This window comes from Mobula hypostoma, chromosome 6 (genome assembly GCF_963921235.1).
Source record: "Mobula hypostoma chromosome 6, sMobHyp1.1, whole genome shotgun sequence".
NCBI lineage: Eukaryota > Metazoa > Chordata > Chondrichthyes > Myliobatiformes > Myliobatidae > Mobula > Mobula hypostoma.
The window spans coordinates 138,659,890-138,679,076 of NC_086102.1; the positions used below are offsets into that span (position 1 = coordinate 138,659,890).

At 40.7% G+C, this 19,187-nt stretch overlaps 1 protein-coding gene across 1 annotated transcript in view; it reads right to left on the reverse strand.

The window, feature by feature from the left end:
* The window catches only part of iqca1 (IQ motif containing with AAA domain 1), a 190,847-nt gene that overhangs the window by 43,700 nt on the left and 127,960 nt on the right, over positions 1-19,187 (reverse strand). The window contains exons 13-14 of the mRNA XM_063050029.1: positions 17,307-17,389; positions 14,602-14,709 (exon numbers count right to left, since the gene is read on the reverse strand). Coding sequence (XP_062906099.1) covers positions 14,602-14,709; positions 17,307-17,389 — 191 coding nt within the window. The remainder of the gene's footprint in view (positions 1-14,601; positions 14,710-17,306; positions 17,390-19,187) is intronic.

Here is a 19,187-nt window from a genome sequence, read left to right on the forward strand (position 1 = left end):
AAAGGTGCAGCTGACTCATATCGTTTCATATTGCCAAAACGTATCGTTTCATTGCGGCCCAGTAGCAAATGCTTTGTGGCCCGGTACCGGTCCATGGCCCGGTGGTTGGGGACCACTGATCTACACAGTCAAGTCATGTACTTGGGTTGCATACTTCACTGAGATCACTGCTCAATTGTCTAAAATTAACACAGTATCGATTGATCTGCTTAATCTGCACATGAAATTTTAGTGATAATACATGAGAAACTGTAGATGCTGGAAATCTGAAGTAACACACACAAAATGCTGTAAGCATTTAGGTAAGGCAGCATTTATGGAAGAAAATAAATAGTTGACATTTCAGACTGAGACCTTTCAGATACAAGGGCACCCATATCCCTCTGAGCACCAACACATTTCAAATGAAAATTATTGTTTAGAAAAAATTGCTGGGATGGACAGAATGAATTGAATGACATTGCATTGACAAAGAGTGGTATAATTTTCCACCCTGTATTGTAATGGATGCTAAAATACAAATGACTTTTCAACCTGCACCTGTTGGGGTGTTCAGTCAGGCCATCAAACAAAATATCTTGCCAGGGAAAAGCACTAATCTGGATGATTTCTTCCATATGTTCTTTTTGTTATTTGTCCTACCTTCCCAAAAAAATACGTGAGTTGTGACATGGGAGCTTTGGAGTATTTTGTTTTTACAACTAGAGAACCCATTTGTTTTTCATTATTCATCAAGGCAGCTTTAAGGCTTAAACCACTCTTCTTCTTGAATTTTATTTGAGATAGCATATAGGAGACTCCAACTGGATTGGACATTGGACTGTGATGGAAGAGTAGCCAATGTTCCCACTCAAAGTCAATACACGTACAGTTTGTGAAAAATTTGGATTAGGTATTGCCTCACATCCAGATAAGCATGAAACAAAGTCATTTTTGGAGTTCTGCTGGATGCTTCTCTGTAACCTAACAATAAGTAGATCAAAACAGATTTGCTGTTTTTTTTTCTTATGATATATCAATTCTCCATTGACTTTTTGAACTGAAATGATCAGAAAGTGCAAAATGTACTGGCTGTTTTCCATATAATATAGCTGGTATTACCAATGGAGACACTGTGGGATAATATAGCTGGTATTATCAATGCAGACACTGTGGGATATCCAACCATGAATTATGAATGAATTATTAGCACGCTTTCTGCCAAAGCCATTGTGTGTCATGATTGGTTTCTGTTAATTGTGAATTGCTAACACTGAGAGCGGGGACGGGGAATTAACCATTCCCATTTTAAACTGTCTTAGTATGCACTTACTGGATGCTTAGCAAACAGCTGCAGTATCTTATGTTAAAGAAGATTACAATACAGAACTAAAGTGAATGAAAAACATTTTCACTAGAAATCCAACATTGAATGAAGATAACAGGGAATTTTGAAAAAAGTAAGTAAATGCAAGTGATACTAATAAATTACTTAATTCTCAATAACACGGTGGTAGAAACCTATTCCACTTGCACTACTATAACCATTTACTTAAAAGGGCCTCCGCTGTTCGGGGTTGACCGTAGATATTGCGTCCCAGCAGGCTACATGATACGCAAGCCAGGGCTGTGCGATATGGAGAGCAAGCTGTTGCCTGTGCAGCATACACTCTCTCTCCACACAGCTGAAGAATCAAAGGGATGGCAGAGACCGATACAATGTGGCACCAGTGGTGTCACAGGAGCTGCGAGTCAATATTGAACTCAACATAGGACTGCTTTAGTGACTACAGCTCTGGATTTTTCCACAGGGTTTACTCCCGAAGCCTTCCCCGTAAGTGGGTATAGCTGCAAGGCAGAGGAGGTTTGAGATCAGAGTTTTCCTTCTTCTAGATGACAAGCCCCACCTACCTGAAGTGACTGGTTTTAATATGCCTTTTCCCCTTCTCCTGTCGGTAGAAATGTTTCCACTGGCTTAGTAGCTAAGCCACACGTGAAGGCCCGAAGCTATTCTTGACTGTCAGAGGTTATTTGAGATACATCCCATTGGGAACATTTAATAGGTAGTGGAAGCTGATCCCCACTACCACCTCCAGCTATGACAGCCTTAAGGAACCATTACATTTTTACTATTTTCCTCCTAAAATCAGTCAAAACTTCTCCAAGTTTCTCCAATGTTTGAGTTGTTAAACAAGATAAAAAGTAACTATGAGGGAAGGTAAAAGATCATAACGTGAAGAATGACTTTATAAAACTTCTTTAAACATATGGGTATTGATGGCATTATTGTCCATCCCTATCTGATCGAGGAAGGAGGTAAAAGTCAACCGCACTGCAGTCACATGTAGACTAGAATGAAACACTTCCTTCTCCAAAGGGTGTTAGTGGATCAAATGGATCCTTATGAAATCATTAATTTAATATTTCTTTTTAAATAACGATACCAGTTACTTTAAATTAAAGTCCCCAGCTGATGTGATAGAATCTCCGTATCAAATGCCGAAAACTCCGGTTGCTACTCCAACAGCTTAACCTTTGCATCAGCTTATTCACTGAAACATAACGTATGGTCAGAAAAATGACGAAGACTATCATCATTGGTAAAGAAGGTTGAGAATATCAAAATAATCATACTCATCAACAATATTAGGACAGGTATCTAAAATTTAGATCAACAAATTTGGCTTTAAGAAACAACTTATTGGTTGATATGGAACTAGAGAGCTGGATAAGTTTGCAAGACGTATTACAGAGCATAAGGCATTACTCTGTGCATTAATAGTAGAGTACTACTCTTCATCAAACAAGTACATTATGGACTCTTGAACAAAGCAAAAGGTTTGAAAGTACAAGCTGTATTTCTGAATTGTCATGTCATCTAAAAATACCTCTAATTCAAAGAAATAGGGGTATAAAGAAAATCCAATGCTCCCCTTTGGACTTAGGTTGCAAAAACCGTTAATGCCCCTCCTCCCCTTTGTACCCCATTCCTTATTTATTTTATTTTTTATTTTTTCCCTTTTTTCCTCTCTCTCTCTTTTCTCCCTCTGTCCCTCTCACTATAACTCCTTGCCTGCTCTCCATCCTCTAGGCTCCCTCCCTTTCTTTCTCCCTAGGCCTCCCGTCCCATGATCCTCTCTCTTCTCCAGCCTTATATCCCTTTTGCCAATCAACTTTCCAGCTCTTGGCTCCATCCCTCCCCCTCCTGTCTTCTCCTATCATTTCGGATCTCCCCTACCCCCTCCCACTTTCAAATCTCTTACTATCTCTTCTTTCAGTTAGTCCTGACGAAGGGTTTCGGCCCAAAACGTCGACTGTACTTCTTCCTATAGATGCTGCCTGGCTTGCTGCATTCACCAGCATTTTTTGTGTGTGTTGCTTGAATTTCCAGCATCTGCAGATTTCCTCGTGTTTGCATTTTTAAAATCCCTGCCAGTGTTTTTTTTTTCCAATCAATTCTGGCCAACTCCACTCTCATGCCTCTGTAATTACCTTTACTCCACTGTAATACTGATACATCTAACTAGCTTTCCTTCTCAAATTTCAGGGTGAACTTGATATTGTGATCACTTGCCCCTAAGGGTTCTTTTACCTTAATGTCTCTAATCAATTCTGGTTCATATTCTGGTCCCAATCCACATGTGTCAGATCCTTTCCAATACCATCAAAATTGACCTTTCTCCAATTTAAAATCTCAGCCTGAGGAGCAGACCTATCCTTTTCCACAATTATCTTACAACTGATGACATTAGGATCATTACATTTAAGGGATTCCCCTGAACAAACTTCAGTCACCTGCACTGTCTTATTCCCTAACAGATCTTGTATCACATCCCTCTATGTACTGATTAAGGAAAATCCTGAACACATTTGAGAAGGCCTTTCCCATCCAGCCCTTTTACAGTATAGGAGTTCCAGTCAATATGTGGAAAGTTAAAATCAACTACTATCTCAACTTTGTGTTTCTTGCAACAGGCTGCAGTCTCTCTATATGGCTCCACTGCTGAGTGGCCTATTAATGAGGTTATACCTTTCTTACTCCTCAGTTCTACCCATTTAGCCTCACTAGACGAGCTTTCCAGTCTGTCCTGTCTGAGCACTGCCATGACAATTTCCCTGACTAGTAATGCCATCTCTCCCTCCTTGGATGCAGCTACCTCCCTGTATATCCTGCCTCATCCGCTGCTAGAACCTGCATTACTTGCGGGTGTGGTCATCAGGAAGACTAGTGCCCCCCCCCCCCTTACTTCCCACATCCCACAAAAGGAGCATTCCACTATCCTGCTTGGCATCCTCACTTCTCTGAATGTGCAAGAAAGAAAGAATAAATAATGAATGAAAATCTACTTACAGCCTACACCTCTCCTTGCCGAAGCCTCAATGAGAGAAACCCTCAACTCCCCACTCTAACACTGGCCTACTCACACAATGTCCACTCTATTTAAACCTAACTTCTTTTTATTGGATCTTGCCGTGCCTAATTATGCGCAATCCATTCTCTCCTTGGGAAATGTGGCACACAAAATATGCTTATTGCCCCTACTTGTTTCTTTTAAAACTTTGTTTCCCTCTGCACAATTCAATGTCCCCTCAGGGACTGTTTTCCAAAAATATCATTAATTAGTATTAGAATTTCAGACCAGTGAGTCAATGAGTACATAGTAAGGGAAGGAAATCTATATCATATCAAAGGTATTAACTTTGTTATTTTTAAACAGTCATCAAAAGTTCCAACAATTGAGTCCAAAACCTTGAAAACAGCATTTCCCACAACCCCAGGAACCTTTAAAACAAATGTATTGAAGTCCCATGCAACTACATATATTCAACTATATTACATATTATAAACAATGGCAAAAATAAACTGCATAAATGTGTGGCTCTTTTTCTAGCTGACTTGCTTTCCTTGTTTCTACTTTTCAGAAGATGACCGCTTGTGCTGTGTTAGAGTTCCCTGGACACAAATGGGTGTCTGAATTATTACTGAAACATGCTTAGTGTGCAGTTAAGACGATCCGGGTATTCCCCAACCAGAAACCTTGGATGAATTATGAGGTCAAGTCCCTTTTAAAGGCTAGAGCTGTGGCTTTTAGGTCTGGGAATACCAGTCGCTACACGGAATCCAGGGGTGAACTCCGGAAAGCCATTAAGGGCGCCAAGAGGCAATATCGAGCCAAGTTGGAAGCCCAGGCTAACCAGAGGGATGCCAGTAGACTATGCCAGGGTCTAAGTGAGATCACTGGGCACAAAGAAAAGGCTGAGAATATCAATAACTGTGGCGCTTCTTTTCCTGACGAACTTAACGTATTCTACGCAAGATTTGAACAGAAGAGGAGCGTCCCGCTCCCTCCGGATGAACCGGACCTGGTGGCATCGAGATTCATCGTCACCGAGGAGGACGTTAGAAGGGCCTTCCTGAAGATAAATCCAAGGAAGGCGACGGGCCCAGATGGCGTCCCGGCACAGGTTCTCTGGGCTTGTGCAAGCGAGCTATCTGGAGTGTTTGCTGACATCTTCAACTGCTCCTTGCTTCAGTCTAAGATCCCCTCGTGTTTTGAGAAGGCAACGATAATCCCAGTGCCGAAGAAGAGCAAGGTGGCATGCCTTAATGATTATCGACCTGTGGCTCTGACATCAATTGCTATGAAGTGCTTCGAGAGATTGGTTATGGCACACATCAACTACAGCCTACTGGTCAACCTCGACACTTTGCAATTCGCCTACCGGAGTAACAGGTCAACGGCAGATGTCATCTCTCTGGCCCTACATTCCTCCTTAGAACACCTGGAGAATAAAAACGCATACATAAGGCTCCTTTTCATTGACTACACCTCTGCCTTTAATACCATCATTCCAAATAAACTGATTCCTAAGCTCCGGAACCTGGGCCTTAGCACTCAGATCTGCAGCTGGATCTTCAACTTCCTCACAGACAGGACCCAGGCTGTAAAAATAGGAGACAAGCTCTCCTCTACAATCACTCTGAGCACTGGTGCCCCACAAGGCTGTGTACTCAGCCCCCTGCTGTACTCACTGTACACCCATGATTGAGTAGCCAAGTCTCCATCAAATTCAATATATGAGTTTGCTGGTGACACAACAATTGTAGGCTGTATCTCAGGTAATCATGAGTTTGAGTACAGAGAGGAAATTAAGAACCTGGTGGCATGGTGCGAAGACAATAACCTATCCCTCAATGTCAGCAAGACGAAGGAATTGGTTGTTGACTTCAGAAGGAGTAGCGGACTGCACGACTCAATTTACATCGGTGGTGCGCAAGTGGAACAGGTCAAAAGTGTTAAGTTCCTCAGGGTCAATATCACAAATGACCTGACTTGGTCCAACCAAGCAGAGTTCACTGCCAAGAAGGCCCACCAGCACCTTTACTTCCTGAGAAAACTAAAGAAATTTGGCCTGTCCGCTAAAGCCCTCACTAATTTTTATAGATGCACCGTAGAAAGCATTCTTCTAGGACGCATCACAACCTGGTATGGAAGTTGAGATCGTGAACACGGCGCAGCACATCACACAAACCAATCTTCCGTCCTTGGACTCACTTTACACCGCACGCTGTCGGAGCAGTGCTGCCAGGATAATCAAAGACATGCAGCCAACACACATTTTGTCCCTCTTCCCTCCGGGAGAAGGCTCAGGAGCTTGAAGACTCGTACAGCCAGATTTGGGAACAGCTTCTTTCCAACTGTGATAAGACTGCTGAATGGATCCTGACCCGGATCTGGGCCGTACCCTCCAAATATCCGGGCCTGCTTCTGTTTTTTTTGCACTACCTTACTTTCCATTTTTCTATTTTCTATTTATGATTTATAATTTATTTTAAAAAAATATTTATTAATGTTCACTATTTTAAATATTTTAATATTTAGTATTTGTAATCCAGGGAGCGGGAAGCGCAGAATCAAATATCGCTGTGATGATTGTACGTTCTAGTATCAATTGTTTGGCGACAATAAAGTGTAAAGTATAAGTATTTGAAGTGTGGTTGGGAGAAATAAATCTAATCAAAGCCACGTCTATCTACATTTAGTTCTGCTATGATTAACTTGCCAAGCATGGCTTTATCGTAATGAAACAACCAGCACAAGGAATTTACATTCCTTACCCAATCTGAGCGCATTAAAATTTCTACTCACATTGCTGTTTTCTTTTGACTGGCTAACTTAATAATATGGGAAGTGTTACTTTCTCAATGTTCTCCTCTTTAAAGGTAAACTATGAAGGTTTACAGTTGTACAACTACCAATTTTCCTTTTGCACACTATTCAAATGCTGTTTGGTCATGTAGAATTGGGATGAGAAGTGACTTCATTCACACAGAGAGCAGTAAATGGTTAGAATTTCTTCTCGGGGAGAGGCAGGAAGGTTAGTCATTGAGTGTATTCAGGATGAAAATGAAAGGAGTTTTGGATGTGACTTGAGTCAGGGGATGATGGGTTAATGTAGGAAAGGGACATGGAGATACATGATCAACCATGGTCTTACTGAATGGGTGAGCAGGGATAAGAGGTCAAATGGCCCTATCTGCTTCTATTATTTGTTTTTACTTCTCATGCTTCAGTATAGCCAGTGACTATTAGCAGTTTCTTTATCCATGAGTTGATTCATAACTGAGCCTTCCTCTCTAAATATGCAGATTTTGCAGAAGGATGGCAATTAGGAACAGAAAATTCATTCTTTTTAGCTTATATGATTTGAAATCTGATGTATTGCTTGAATTGCCACTCCTAATTCACTGATGTACAGTAACTAAGCAATCAAGAAACTAGTTGGTAAAGAAGAACCTAATTCTATAAAAATGTTTTCTGTTGAAATGATCTGGTTACAGAGCTCTGATCTGTTTGCTACTATGTTTAATACTGAGGTGAATGTGCAGGGCTGGCATCTGCCAAATCCTTTCTCCAGAAAGTCGACAATTCTTGTCAGTGCTATCAGTCACACCAAACTGTTGTAGACTCTACGCTGTAATATTTTATTTCTACTGGATATAACTTGGTAAAAAGGAAAAAAAAGAAAAAAATCTTTGTTAAATTATAATTAATTGTGATCGCTGGAGTATTAATACCTAAAATTACAAAGTCAGGCCAACATTTCTACTTAGCAACTCTTTAAGGCAAGAATTAAAGCTTCAAGAAGAAATTCAAAAAGTTAAAATATTTACATACAATGCTCTATGAATTCAGAATTTTGGTTGAACAGCTTCTATAAAGCATTACACATTGAAGGAAAGCTAATAAACTAAAGAAAAAGTACAATGAAGTATCTAATGAATAAATAGTTTTCACGAAAGGCCTCTGGGAATGGTTCCATCGATGCAAATATGCACTAAAATTGGGCCTGTTATAGGAAGGACCATGGCTTGCACTACATGGTGTAGAAACTGAAATATAGATGAATTTCTACAGCTGGCTAAAGTACATTTGAGAAAGATGCTCAACAGTCCTCCTTATCTGATGGTGTTTGCAGGTTTTTGTGAGCTCAGATAAGCACAAGTGATTAAAGCTGTTCCCACTATGTCTCTTGGGGTGAACAAGTGGTTGAGATCACATTCATTGTGCCTTTAAATGGAGGCAGTTCATACAGCTATTCAGGGAATAGTTTTTATCCGCTGGAAGGAGCAAATTGAGGCGAACTCAGTACTTGCTTTTCTGTAAAAGATAGGAGATTGATCCCTGCCATCCCTCCCCACTCCTCGCCTCACCTTTGTCCCCCTTCGCCCACACCTCAGCGAGTTCCGCATTCGCCATGATGCAGAACTCTTCTTCCGCCATCTCCGTCCCTACTTCTTCGGCAAGGACTCTTCCACCCCCACCGATGACCCCTTCTCCTGCCTTCAACCCTCCTCTTCTTCATGGACACCCCGCTCTGGTCTTCTGCCTGCTCTGGATCTCTTTATCGCTAACTGCCGATGGGACATCAACCGTCTCGACTTCACCGCACCTTGTCCCCATTCCAATCTCACTCCTTCGGAACGCTCTGCTCTCCACTCCCCCCACACTAATCCTGAGTCCTGATGAAGGGTCTCGGCCTGAAACGTCGACTGTACCTCTTCCTAGAGATGCTGCCAGGCCTGCTGCGTTCACCAGCAACTTTGATGGGTGTTCTTCCACTCCTAGCCTTATCGGTTAAGTTATTTGGTCATGTAAATTGCCCTGTGATAATGTTAGGGTTAATTGGATTTGTCAGGGATTGCTTGGGTAGTGTCGCTCGAAGGGCAGGAAGGGTCTACTTGATGCTGTGTCGCTAAATAAATAAATAATCATTCACCTTCCATGGCAGAAAAGACATCTCTGCATTTATTTAGGGTGCCACAGTAGGCTAGCAGTTGGCATGACACTAGTATAGCTTGGGCATCCTGGAGTTCAGAGTTCAACTGCGGTGCCATTCTGTAAGGAGTCTCTGTACGTCCTCCCCATGGAACAAGTGGGTTTTCTCCAGGTCCTCTGGTTTCCTCCCACAGTCCAAAGACATACTGGGTAGGTTAATTGGTCATTGTAAATTGTCCTGTGATTAGGTAGGATTAATTGGGTTTGTCAGGGGTAGTTGGGGCAGCGTGGCTCAAAGGGCCAGAGGGACCTACACCTCACTGTATTGCTAACTAAATAAATGAATGAATGGATAAAACAATTAATCAATAAACAAACAAATAATCAGCACCTCCTTTCCTGAAGTTGGATACAATTTTTTGAGATCCCCTGGTACTTCATCAAAACTCAATCTATTGAAAAGCAGAAATCTTTACTTTGCTGTATGCTTCTGACTAAAGGTTTATCCTAGATCAGGCACCTCAATGAACTGCAGAAATACTACTAATACTGTCTCTGAAAATCCTCCAATCCACTGGCAGGATCTTAACTGACATTATCATCCTGTCCCAGGCCAAAATCTCTTGTGCTCAAATTCTAATTACACTCACCAAGTTCCAATGGACAGGTAAATATAGTTACTGATGCCTGATCCAGAATCAAGCACTGTAAAGCCAGAGATTTCAGGTGTATAGAACAAAAGATTCTCCACTTTTCCCAAAGCCCCTTTGACAAAGTGCAATACCTTCATCGATGGAAATCACAGCTCAAAATGTAGAAGGAACTTTCAGAATGACTTTAAGGAACCTGAGTCTTATCACTGCAAACATATAGACGTCCAATGAAAAAGATGAAAGCAATGCACAACCCACAACCCACGTTTCAAACACCTTCTGCCCCACCTGTGGTAGTGTCTGCAGGTTCATCTTTAGCTGGTCTTCAACTTTATAAAAAGTTGGTCAGAGCTCATTGGAGTACTTCAAGCATTTCTGATTGCCACATGATAAGAACAATGTGATAGCACTAGAGAAGGTTAAGAGAAATTGCACCTGGGATGAAATGTTTCAGTTAAGAGGAAAGACTGGAGAGGCTAGGTCTGTTTTTCTTGGAGCAGTGGTTAAGAGGGACGTGAATATGGTTTACAAAATTATGAGCGGTCTAGATAGTAAATGGTAGATTAGTAGTATATCGCGGGAAATTTTCCCCTTATCAGAGGAGAATTAAACTTAAGGACACACACTTTTAAAGTAAAAGGCAAGAGATTTAAAGGGAGTCAGAGGGGTCCTTTTCACCCAGAAAGCGGTGAATACCTGCAATGCACTGTCTTAAAGAAGTGTTTAAATGGGTACATAAATTATCTACACGTAGAAGGCTATGGGCTAAGTGCTAAAAGGTGGAAGTATATGGATGAGTACTTACTGATCACTGTGGACACAATGGACTGAATGGCCTGTTTCCATGCTCTATGAACATTGCAGGAGTACCTGCACAACAGAACTGTACTGCCTCCAAACTGCCACAGCCAAGGACAGTTAAATTTGGATATCATGTTCTGACCTCGTTATTGACCTTGACATACAGTCAAACACTTGGATAAACCTCTAAACTCAAAATCTACTGTGCTTAGGATCTGCTTTCAATCTTGCACAGACAGAAGGAAGCAACAGTGTGCTATGGGAATGGCAGCTTTCCAACAGGTCTTTAATGTACTCTGAGGAAACTTGTTTTTGCATCATAGAGCTTAATTTTTAAAAAGGAATGTAAGGCACACAATAGAGTTCAAATTGTTTCTCAAAGCTCAAGGTTACCATCAAGCTTTTCATTAATTTCCTCTCATTTACTTACAGACATGTACTTTGCTCGGCTATGTTCTTCATTAAAATGGCATACCTAGAAATCATGTTGTTTAGTGCCGCCTATTAAATGCCACATGATTGATATTTGATCTACCTTAAAGTAACTGAATATGCGATTAGTTCTAGAATCAGAATCTGGTTTATCACTGTCTTACATGATATGAAATTTGTTTTGTAGCAGCAATACAATGAAATTGCACTAAACACCAAACTGGGCCAGGTTCTTTTGGTTTCAATTCACATAGAAACATAGAAAATAGGTGCAGGAGTAGGCCATTCGACCCTTCGAGCCTGCACCACCATTTATTATGATCATGGCTGATCATCCAACTCAGAACCCTGCACCAACCTTCCCTCCATACCCCCTGATCCCCGTAGCCACAAGGGCCATATCTAACTCCCTCTTAAATATAGCCAATGAACTGGCCTCAACTGTTCCCTGTGGCAGAGAATTCCACAGATTCACCACTCTCTGTGTGAAGAAGTTTTTCCTAATCTCAGTCCTAAAAGGCTTCCCCTTTATCCTCAAACTGTGACCCCTCGTTCTGGACTTCCCCAACATCGGGAACAATCTTCCTGCATCTAGCCTGTCCAATCCCTTTAGGATTTTATACGTTTCAATCAGATCCCCCCTCAATCTTCTAAATTCCAATGAGTACAAGCCTAGTTCATCCAGTCTTTCTTCATATGAAAGTCCTGCCATCCCAGGAATCAATCTGGTGAACCTTCTTTGTACTCCCTCTATGGCAAGGATGTCTTTCCTCAGATTAGGGGACCAAAACTGCACACAATACTCCAGGTGTGGTCTCACCAAGGCCTTGTACAACTGCAGTAGTACCTCCCTGCTCCTGTACTCGAATCCTCTCGCTATAAATGCCAGCATACCATTCGCCTTTTTCACCGCCTGCTGTACCTGCATGCCCACTTTCAATGACTGGTGTATAATGACACCCAGGTCTCATTGCACCTCCCCTTTTCCTAATCGGCCACCATTCAGATAATAATCTGTTTTCCTATTTTTGCCACCAAAGTGGATAACTTCACATTTAGCCACATTAAATTGCATCTGCCATGAATTTGCCCACTCACCCAACCCATCCAAGTCACCCTGCATCCTCCTCACAGCTAACACTGCCGCCCAGCTTCGTGTCATCCGCAAACTTGGAGATGCTGCATTTAATTCCCTCATCCAAGTCATTAATATATATTGTAAACAACTGGGGTCCCAGCACTGAGCCTTGCGGTACCCCACTAGTCACTGCCTGCCATTCTGAAAAGTTCCCGTTTATTCCCACTCTTTGCTTCCTGTCTGCTAACCAATTCTCTATCCACATCAATACCTTACCCCCAATACCTTGTGCTTTAAGTTTGCACACTAATCTCCTGTGTGGGACCTTGTCAAAAGCCTTTTGAAAATCCAAATATACCACATCAACTGGTTCTCCCCTATCCACTCTACTAGTTACATCCTCAGAAAACTCTATGAGATTCGTCAGACATGATTTTCCTTTCACAAATCCATGCTGACTTTGTCCGATGATTTCACCGCTTTCCAAATGTGCTGTTATCACATCTTTGATAACTGGCTCCAGCAGTTTTCCCACCACCGACGTTAGGCTAACCGGTCTATAATTCCCCGAAGTGGGGTTACATTAGCCACCCTCCAATCCTCAGGAACTAGTCCAGAATCTAACGAGTTTTGAAAAATTATCACTAAAATTATCACATTGGCTCGTCTGTTGGTTTGTCAGCATCAAATGTACAACTTATGATGTCAATCATTGGGCAACAATTTTTAACTCCCTTGCAACAGAAATTGGAACTTTCAGCTTAATGAAATCAATGTCCCGATGAAGGGTCTTGGCCTGAAACATTGACTGTTTATTTCCCTCCAATGATGCTGCCTGACTTGCAGAATTTGTCTAGCAGCTGGTGTGTGTGTGTTGCTCAAGATTTCCAGCATCTGCAGAATTTCTTGTGTCAATAAAATGATTCTTGTTGGACATTCACAAAACCACAAGGGACATTACAAGTTTGATTCTTTATTTGGTAGCATTCAAAGTGCATTTCTAAAGGTAGCTCCAACACTCGGTGAAGACTGTTCATACAATAGTTCAACAGTTGCATTTAATATCAGAGAAATTGGGACAATATACAACCTGAAATTCTTGTTATTTCACAGACATGCCCCAAAGAATGAGTGACAACCAAAATGTTAGAACCCCAAAGCTCCCCCACTCTCCCACCTACTCGCAAGCAGCAGCAAAGCAAGAACATGTTTCAAAGTGCTCAGTTCTTGTTCAAAGTGACAATGAAAATCTATGTAGAATAGAACTAATGTCAAAATAGTTATTTTTGACTCATTGATCATCCCACAAGTAGCACAAATATGTGGTTGATATGGCAGGCAATTTCAAGAGGACAACCTAACTGGCAGGAGACGCAGGTGCTAGTTGCCAACGTTCCCTCTAATTTTTCTTTTTACAGCTGTGCAGACCAACCATTGCCCTAAGCAGGAAAATTTTACATGGTCTGAAAACTGCATGGCGCTTTAACATTATAAAAAAGAAAATTCCAGCTGCACGGCAACAGAGGCTATGTGCATGGGAGCATTTCAGTTACTGCGTGGTCGTGCATCTGCGTAGCTTAGAGGGAATAGTGCTAGTCGCCAAGGAGATTGTGGCTTTCCGGGTTGGGTTTCCAAATGCTGTGCAACGAAGTGGTGGAAGTTGCATTATAATGATGCTGCTGTTGGGACTTCAGAAGATTTCAATTCAACAATATATTTTGAAGTGGAAACCAAAAAGACAGTTGAGGCCCAAAGGTCGAAGCTCCAGGGTCAGCGTGTCCCGAGATCAGAGGCCTGACGTCTGTGAGTATAGGGCCATGGACTGGAGGTCAGAGATGGAGAGGCAGCCTGTCCTGCGTTTGGAGGCTTGTCTGTGTGTGAGAGCGGGTGGGAAATGGGCTTGTTTTGCTGTTGTTTTGTTTTGTAGTTGTGTTACTGTTGTTGCTGCTTGTGTTGTTCTGTTGAACATGGTGGGCATGTTATGTTGGCAGCAGAATGGTGACACTTGCAGAGGTACATTCTTGGTTGTGTTGCTTGTTGACACAAACAACACATTTCACTATAGGTTTTGTATACTCTATGTAATAAATAAATAATTCTGAATCTGATATCTAATATCTAATCTCCCAATCTTCTTGGAGAAACTGATTTGGGACAACCGAATTGTTTTGGATTATATAAGTAAACAGAATCATTTGTGTCATTTGGCCAGTGTTAATATAACTATATAGACACTTATTGCATTAAAACAGAATCATTCAGACTTCCTTTCTGACAGATTACAAATACAGATCTACATGTTTGTTGATTGAGTTCTTCCACATTTAAATATTAAGCATATTCAATCAAAGTCTTATTTGTCATATCAGGCCCTTACCCAAGGGAAGAATCCCATACAATGTGATCAGTTGCTTCACATCCAAGAGGGAAGGCATAGGCTCGATATCTGTTTGCCGTAGTGTGGTCCCCAGGTAGTTGTACTCACCTACACATGAAACAAGAAGTAGGGAACTAACCATGAAGATTGGATCAAATAAATCATTTTGTCAGTTTGTCATCATGCTTTCCTTAGGTTCTTATTTGAGATATTAAGTGGTCTAATACCACATTTGAACTGAAGCACCTTTCATACCAGCTACTTAATAAATTAATTTTGTACGTTCTACTGAATATTTGCACTTAAGATAAGACATAAGGCTGAAAGAAATCATCTGAGTTGTTAACGATTAGCTTTATTTGTCACATGTACATTCAAAGGAGCAGTAAAATGCATTGTTTGCATCAAATACTTGCTGGGCAGCACACAAGTATTGCCACACTTCCAGCACCAATATAGTATACCCACCCTAACCCTAACTCTAACTCACGAACCCTGACTGTGCATCTGTGGAATGTGGGAGGAAACCAAAGCATCCAGAGGAAACTGTCATCACAGGAAAAGTATACAAGCTTCCAACTGGCAGTGGTGGGAATTGAAATCTAATCCTACAGCTCGAGCTGTAAAGCGTTGCGTTAAATCTAGTAATCAATTCCATGGCCCTGCACTTAAATCTATGAGAGATGTACTCAAGGGAATAGCTTTATTTCCATGGCATTAATTTTATTAAGCTAAGCAGTCAGTTGGCCCAAGTGGATATTGGCTTATACTGTATGTTGTCTTTGACAAGATCTTGAGTACCTACAGCAAAATTTCTAAATCAAACTGAACCTGAGCAATGCAGTTCAGTATCATAAGCTCTAAATTGTTACCAGTGTATTTCTGCTGCTGCACAGGTGTGTGCTATAGGCTTCCCTCATATAATAAATGGAATTCAATAAAATGATAACATTAGTTAGTCTCCGCACTCTGAACCCAAGAGCTCTGCAAATCGAACGCAGTACTATGAGGTCATCATAATTTCTCCAGAGTGTTTACACATTTTACCACATGCAGGATAAAGAATATATATATGTGGTAAAATGTGTAAACACTCAGAAAAATTATGCTTTTTACTTCCTTCTTTTCAATCTTCTATTGTTTGTTTGATGCCAGCATTGTTTCTGGATCCAAAAATAATGGGGAAGGATTGTGTGCAAGTCTAGCCAGGTAGGGGTGGGGTTGGAGGACAAAGTCACAAGTGTCTGGAACATCGGTGGAGGAAGAGCATACCAGGGAATCACAGAAGGAGTGGTCCTTGCAGAAGGAGGAAAGGAATGGGGAGAAGTCACAGCTAGTGATGGGATTTTGTTACAGCTGGTCAAAGTGACAAGGGATGATGTGCACAATATGGAAGCTAATAGGCTGAAAGGTGAGGACTAGTGTGATTCAGCTATACTGCACAGAAAAAGGCTCTTTGGCCCAACTTGTCCAAGCTGATTAAATTGCCTAATTGAACTGGTCCTGTTTGCTTGCATTTAGCCAATGTCCATTTAAACCATTCTTATCCACATTCCTGTCCAGAGTTTTGAGGGGAGATTTGATAGAGGTATACAAAATTATGAAGGGTATACATAGGGAAAATGCAATCAGACTTTTTCCACTGAGGTTAGGTGAGACTACAACTAGAGATCATGGGTTAAAGGTGAAAGGTAAAATGTTTAAGGGGAACATGAGGAGGAACTTCACTTCGAGTGTGGTGAGAGTGTGGAAAGAGCTGCCAGCACAAGTGCTGAATGCAGGTTCAATTTCAACATTTGAGAAATTTGAATAGGTATGTAGCTCCCCTGGCCACCCTTAGGGTCGCTCGGCTCGCTGTCGTCTAGGGAAACAGCCCCGGCCCCGCCAAACTGGGTAATTAGTTTGTGTGGATGCTGTGTGATGTACCCCACCCCGCCCAAATAACAGACGATACACCAGTTACGATTAAATGATTTACAGTTTATAGATATTACTGGAACTATATAATTAATAGAGAATAAAATATAAAAGGAAAATAAAAGGCACCACACTTATCAAAGTTCAATCTCTTCGTGCACAAACAGTTGGAGCTCAGGACCCTTCTTCTTTGCCCTGCAACCCCTCGGACCACCTCGACCGGCCGCCTGGGACCAACAACGGTGGTCAACCAGACGCTCCACACGAGTCCGTCTCCATCTCCTCTCCTCGCCGAACGCCCCGCTCGGGGTCCGACCCCGTTAGCAGACTCACAGCACCTGGCCCATCCTCTGTCTCTCTCTCCCGCCTTCTCCCCAAAACCCCGTGCATACAGTATCTTCAAATACACCAAAAACATAACAACTATCCCAATTGGTTCGTAACATATTCTTATCACACTCCTAACCCAAAACAAGCTGCTAGCGCAAAAAACTTTCTCAGCATTTAACATAACAGAGAAGCATTCCCAAGTATAACAAAACAAAGAAGCCATTTTAATTAGCCTACGCAATAACATAAGAAATGAAACCCCCTTACAGTAAATGAATGGGAGGAGCATGGAGGGCTATGGTCTGGGTGCAGGTCGATGGGACTAGGCAGATAAATAGTTAGACATAGACCATGTGGACGGAAGGGCCTGCTTCTGTGCTGTAGTGTTCTAGGACTCTATCACCTTATGCTTCTCATTTGCAAACCATTTTGTGAAAGTGGAAACAATTTCTTCATACCTTTGAAATCAGAAAGTTGGATATTCTTCGGCTTTATGAGCAGACCTTCACGAACTAGTTCTTCATAGAGGGAATCAATTGTCCTATATGAAATGAATGTTGTCATCAGTGCTTTTATATGCTTATATCAGAATTACAATTTTTTTTTGTCCATTGTTTCCTGCAAATTTGCCATCTTTTGTTTAATTATGCTGTGCAAGTGATCCAGACTATTAACTAAAATGATGAGAAATATATCAGATAACTTTTGAAAATAATGGGTTGAATGATACCTTTCAGTGTTGGAACATTTACAAACCATGCATTTCTCTTATGACAACATATTATTGGAATTTTTAAATCACTGAATCAAACAGATATGTTCTTTCTCTCCAGTTGTGACAATCTTTCAATAGCAATCTCAATGTCATAACTCTGTTGCTTACGTTATTCACTTAGACAAAAATGTAAGAAAAATTTGCACAACATAGTCTTTATAATAATTTCCTTATTGTTTATCTGCTGAGGAACCTTCTGAATGAATAACCTAGAGTACTGGCTCTTTGGGTTATACTGAAGCTGTCATGTAGCATGATACTCTTTCTTATATCCCTAAGTAATTTTGTGTCCTTAATATTTATATGCTAATTTATTTTAACATTTGAAGCATAATATCTGTGATGGAACTATTTTCAGATAATTTCAATGTCTATACATTATTTATTTCTTTTAAAACTTAAAGAATTATTTTAGAATTCAACAGGATAAAAAAATTCATGGTACTGAAGCAGTTGCATCAATTCTTTTTTCTTTTGTAATTATAATTAATTTCTGGGAATGAATGTAAATCAGCTGTCAAATTTGAAACTAAATAAACTCAGCTAATTAGTTCACAATATAAATCAAACAATGAGACATCCTGGAAATACTTTAAACAATTGTAAAATGCCTTTGGCTTAAATATTGAAGTGATTGAAACTTTAATCATATTTCCTTTGGCTTTTAAAGCAAAGCTTTGATTTTGACTTTAAAGTTCAACATTGTTCTGTTTAAAAACATAGTTCTGTTTGTTCAACATCTGATTCCCTCTATATAGAATATGCAATAATTCATCAGTCAAAATGTCGCCAAGTTTCACCAAGACAGGAGTAATTTAAAAATATGCAATGTGTCCATGATGTATTGAAAATTCACAATTACACTTGGTGTGTTGATTGTTGATTCTGAATAAATGTGCTATGACATTACATCTACACATTGTAGCCTTGGTTGTTGTCATCTTCTTCTTCTTTTCTTCTTCTTCTATTTCCGGCTGTTTAGACGCATCTAGGCGTATTACAGCCCTCCGCAGGATGTATAATTAATTATATAACTTTAAGGAACTCAAATTCTCGAATACAACCTAGTCTCACATATAAACTGAATGATAGACTCTTCAATCAGATGTTGATTCACGACGTCCAAACAAAGATTGAATAGAAAACCAAAATAAATTTAAGCCAGATAGCCTCTTGAACAGTATGCTTCTTTCAATTTTGTATCGATTACAGCTCAGCAAAACATGCTGGACTGTCTCTGGACTACCACAGTCACATAATCCAATAGGATGTTTTCCTATTATCTTTAAATAATAGTTTAGCCCACAATGCCCCAACCTAAGTCTTGAAAATTTCACCATAGCTCTTCAACTTAAAAGGTAGAGACCTTTTTAACTAGTGGGTGACTAGAAAAATAAGGCCTGCCCCTTAATTCATTTTTCCAATCCTCCTGCCACTTCTTTGCTATACCTTTTTTAATCCGACTTCTCAATTCTGCTCTGCCTCAGGGAACTCTAACTTCTACTTGCCTGCTCTGTAAGGAAGACTTTGCAATGCCATCCACAATTTCATTTCCCTTCACCCC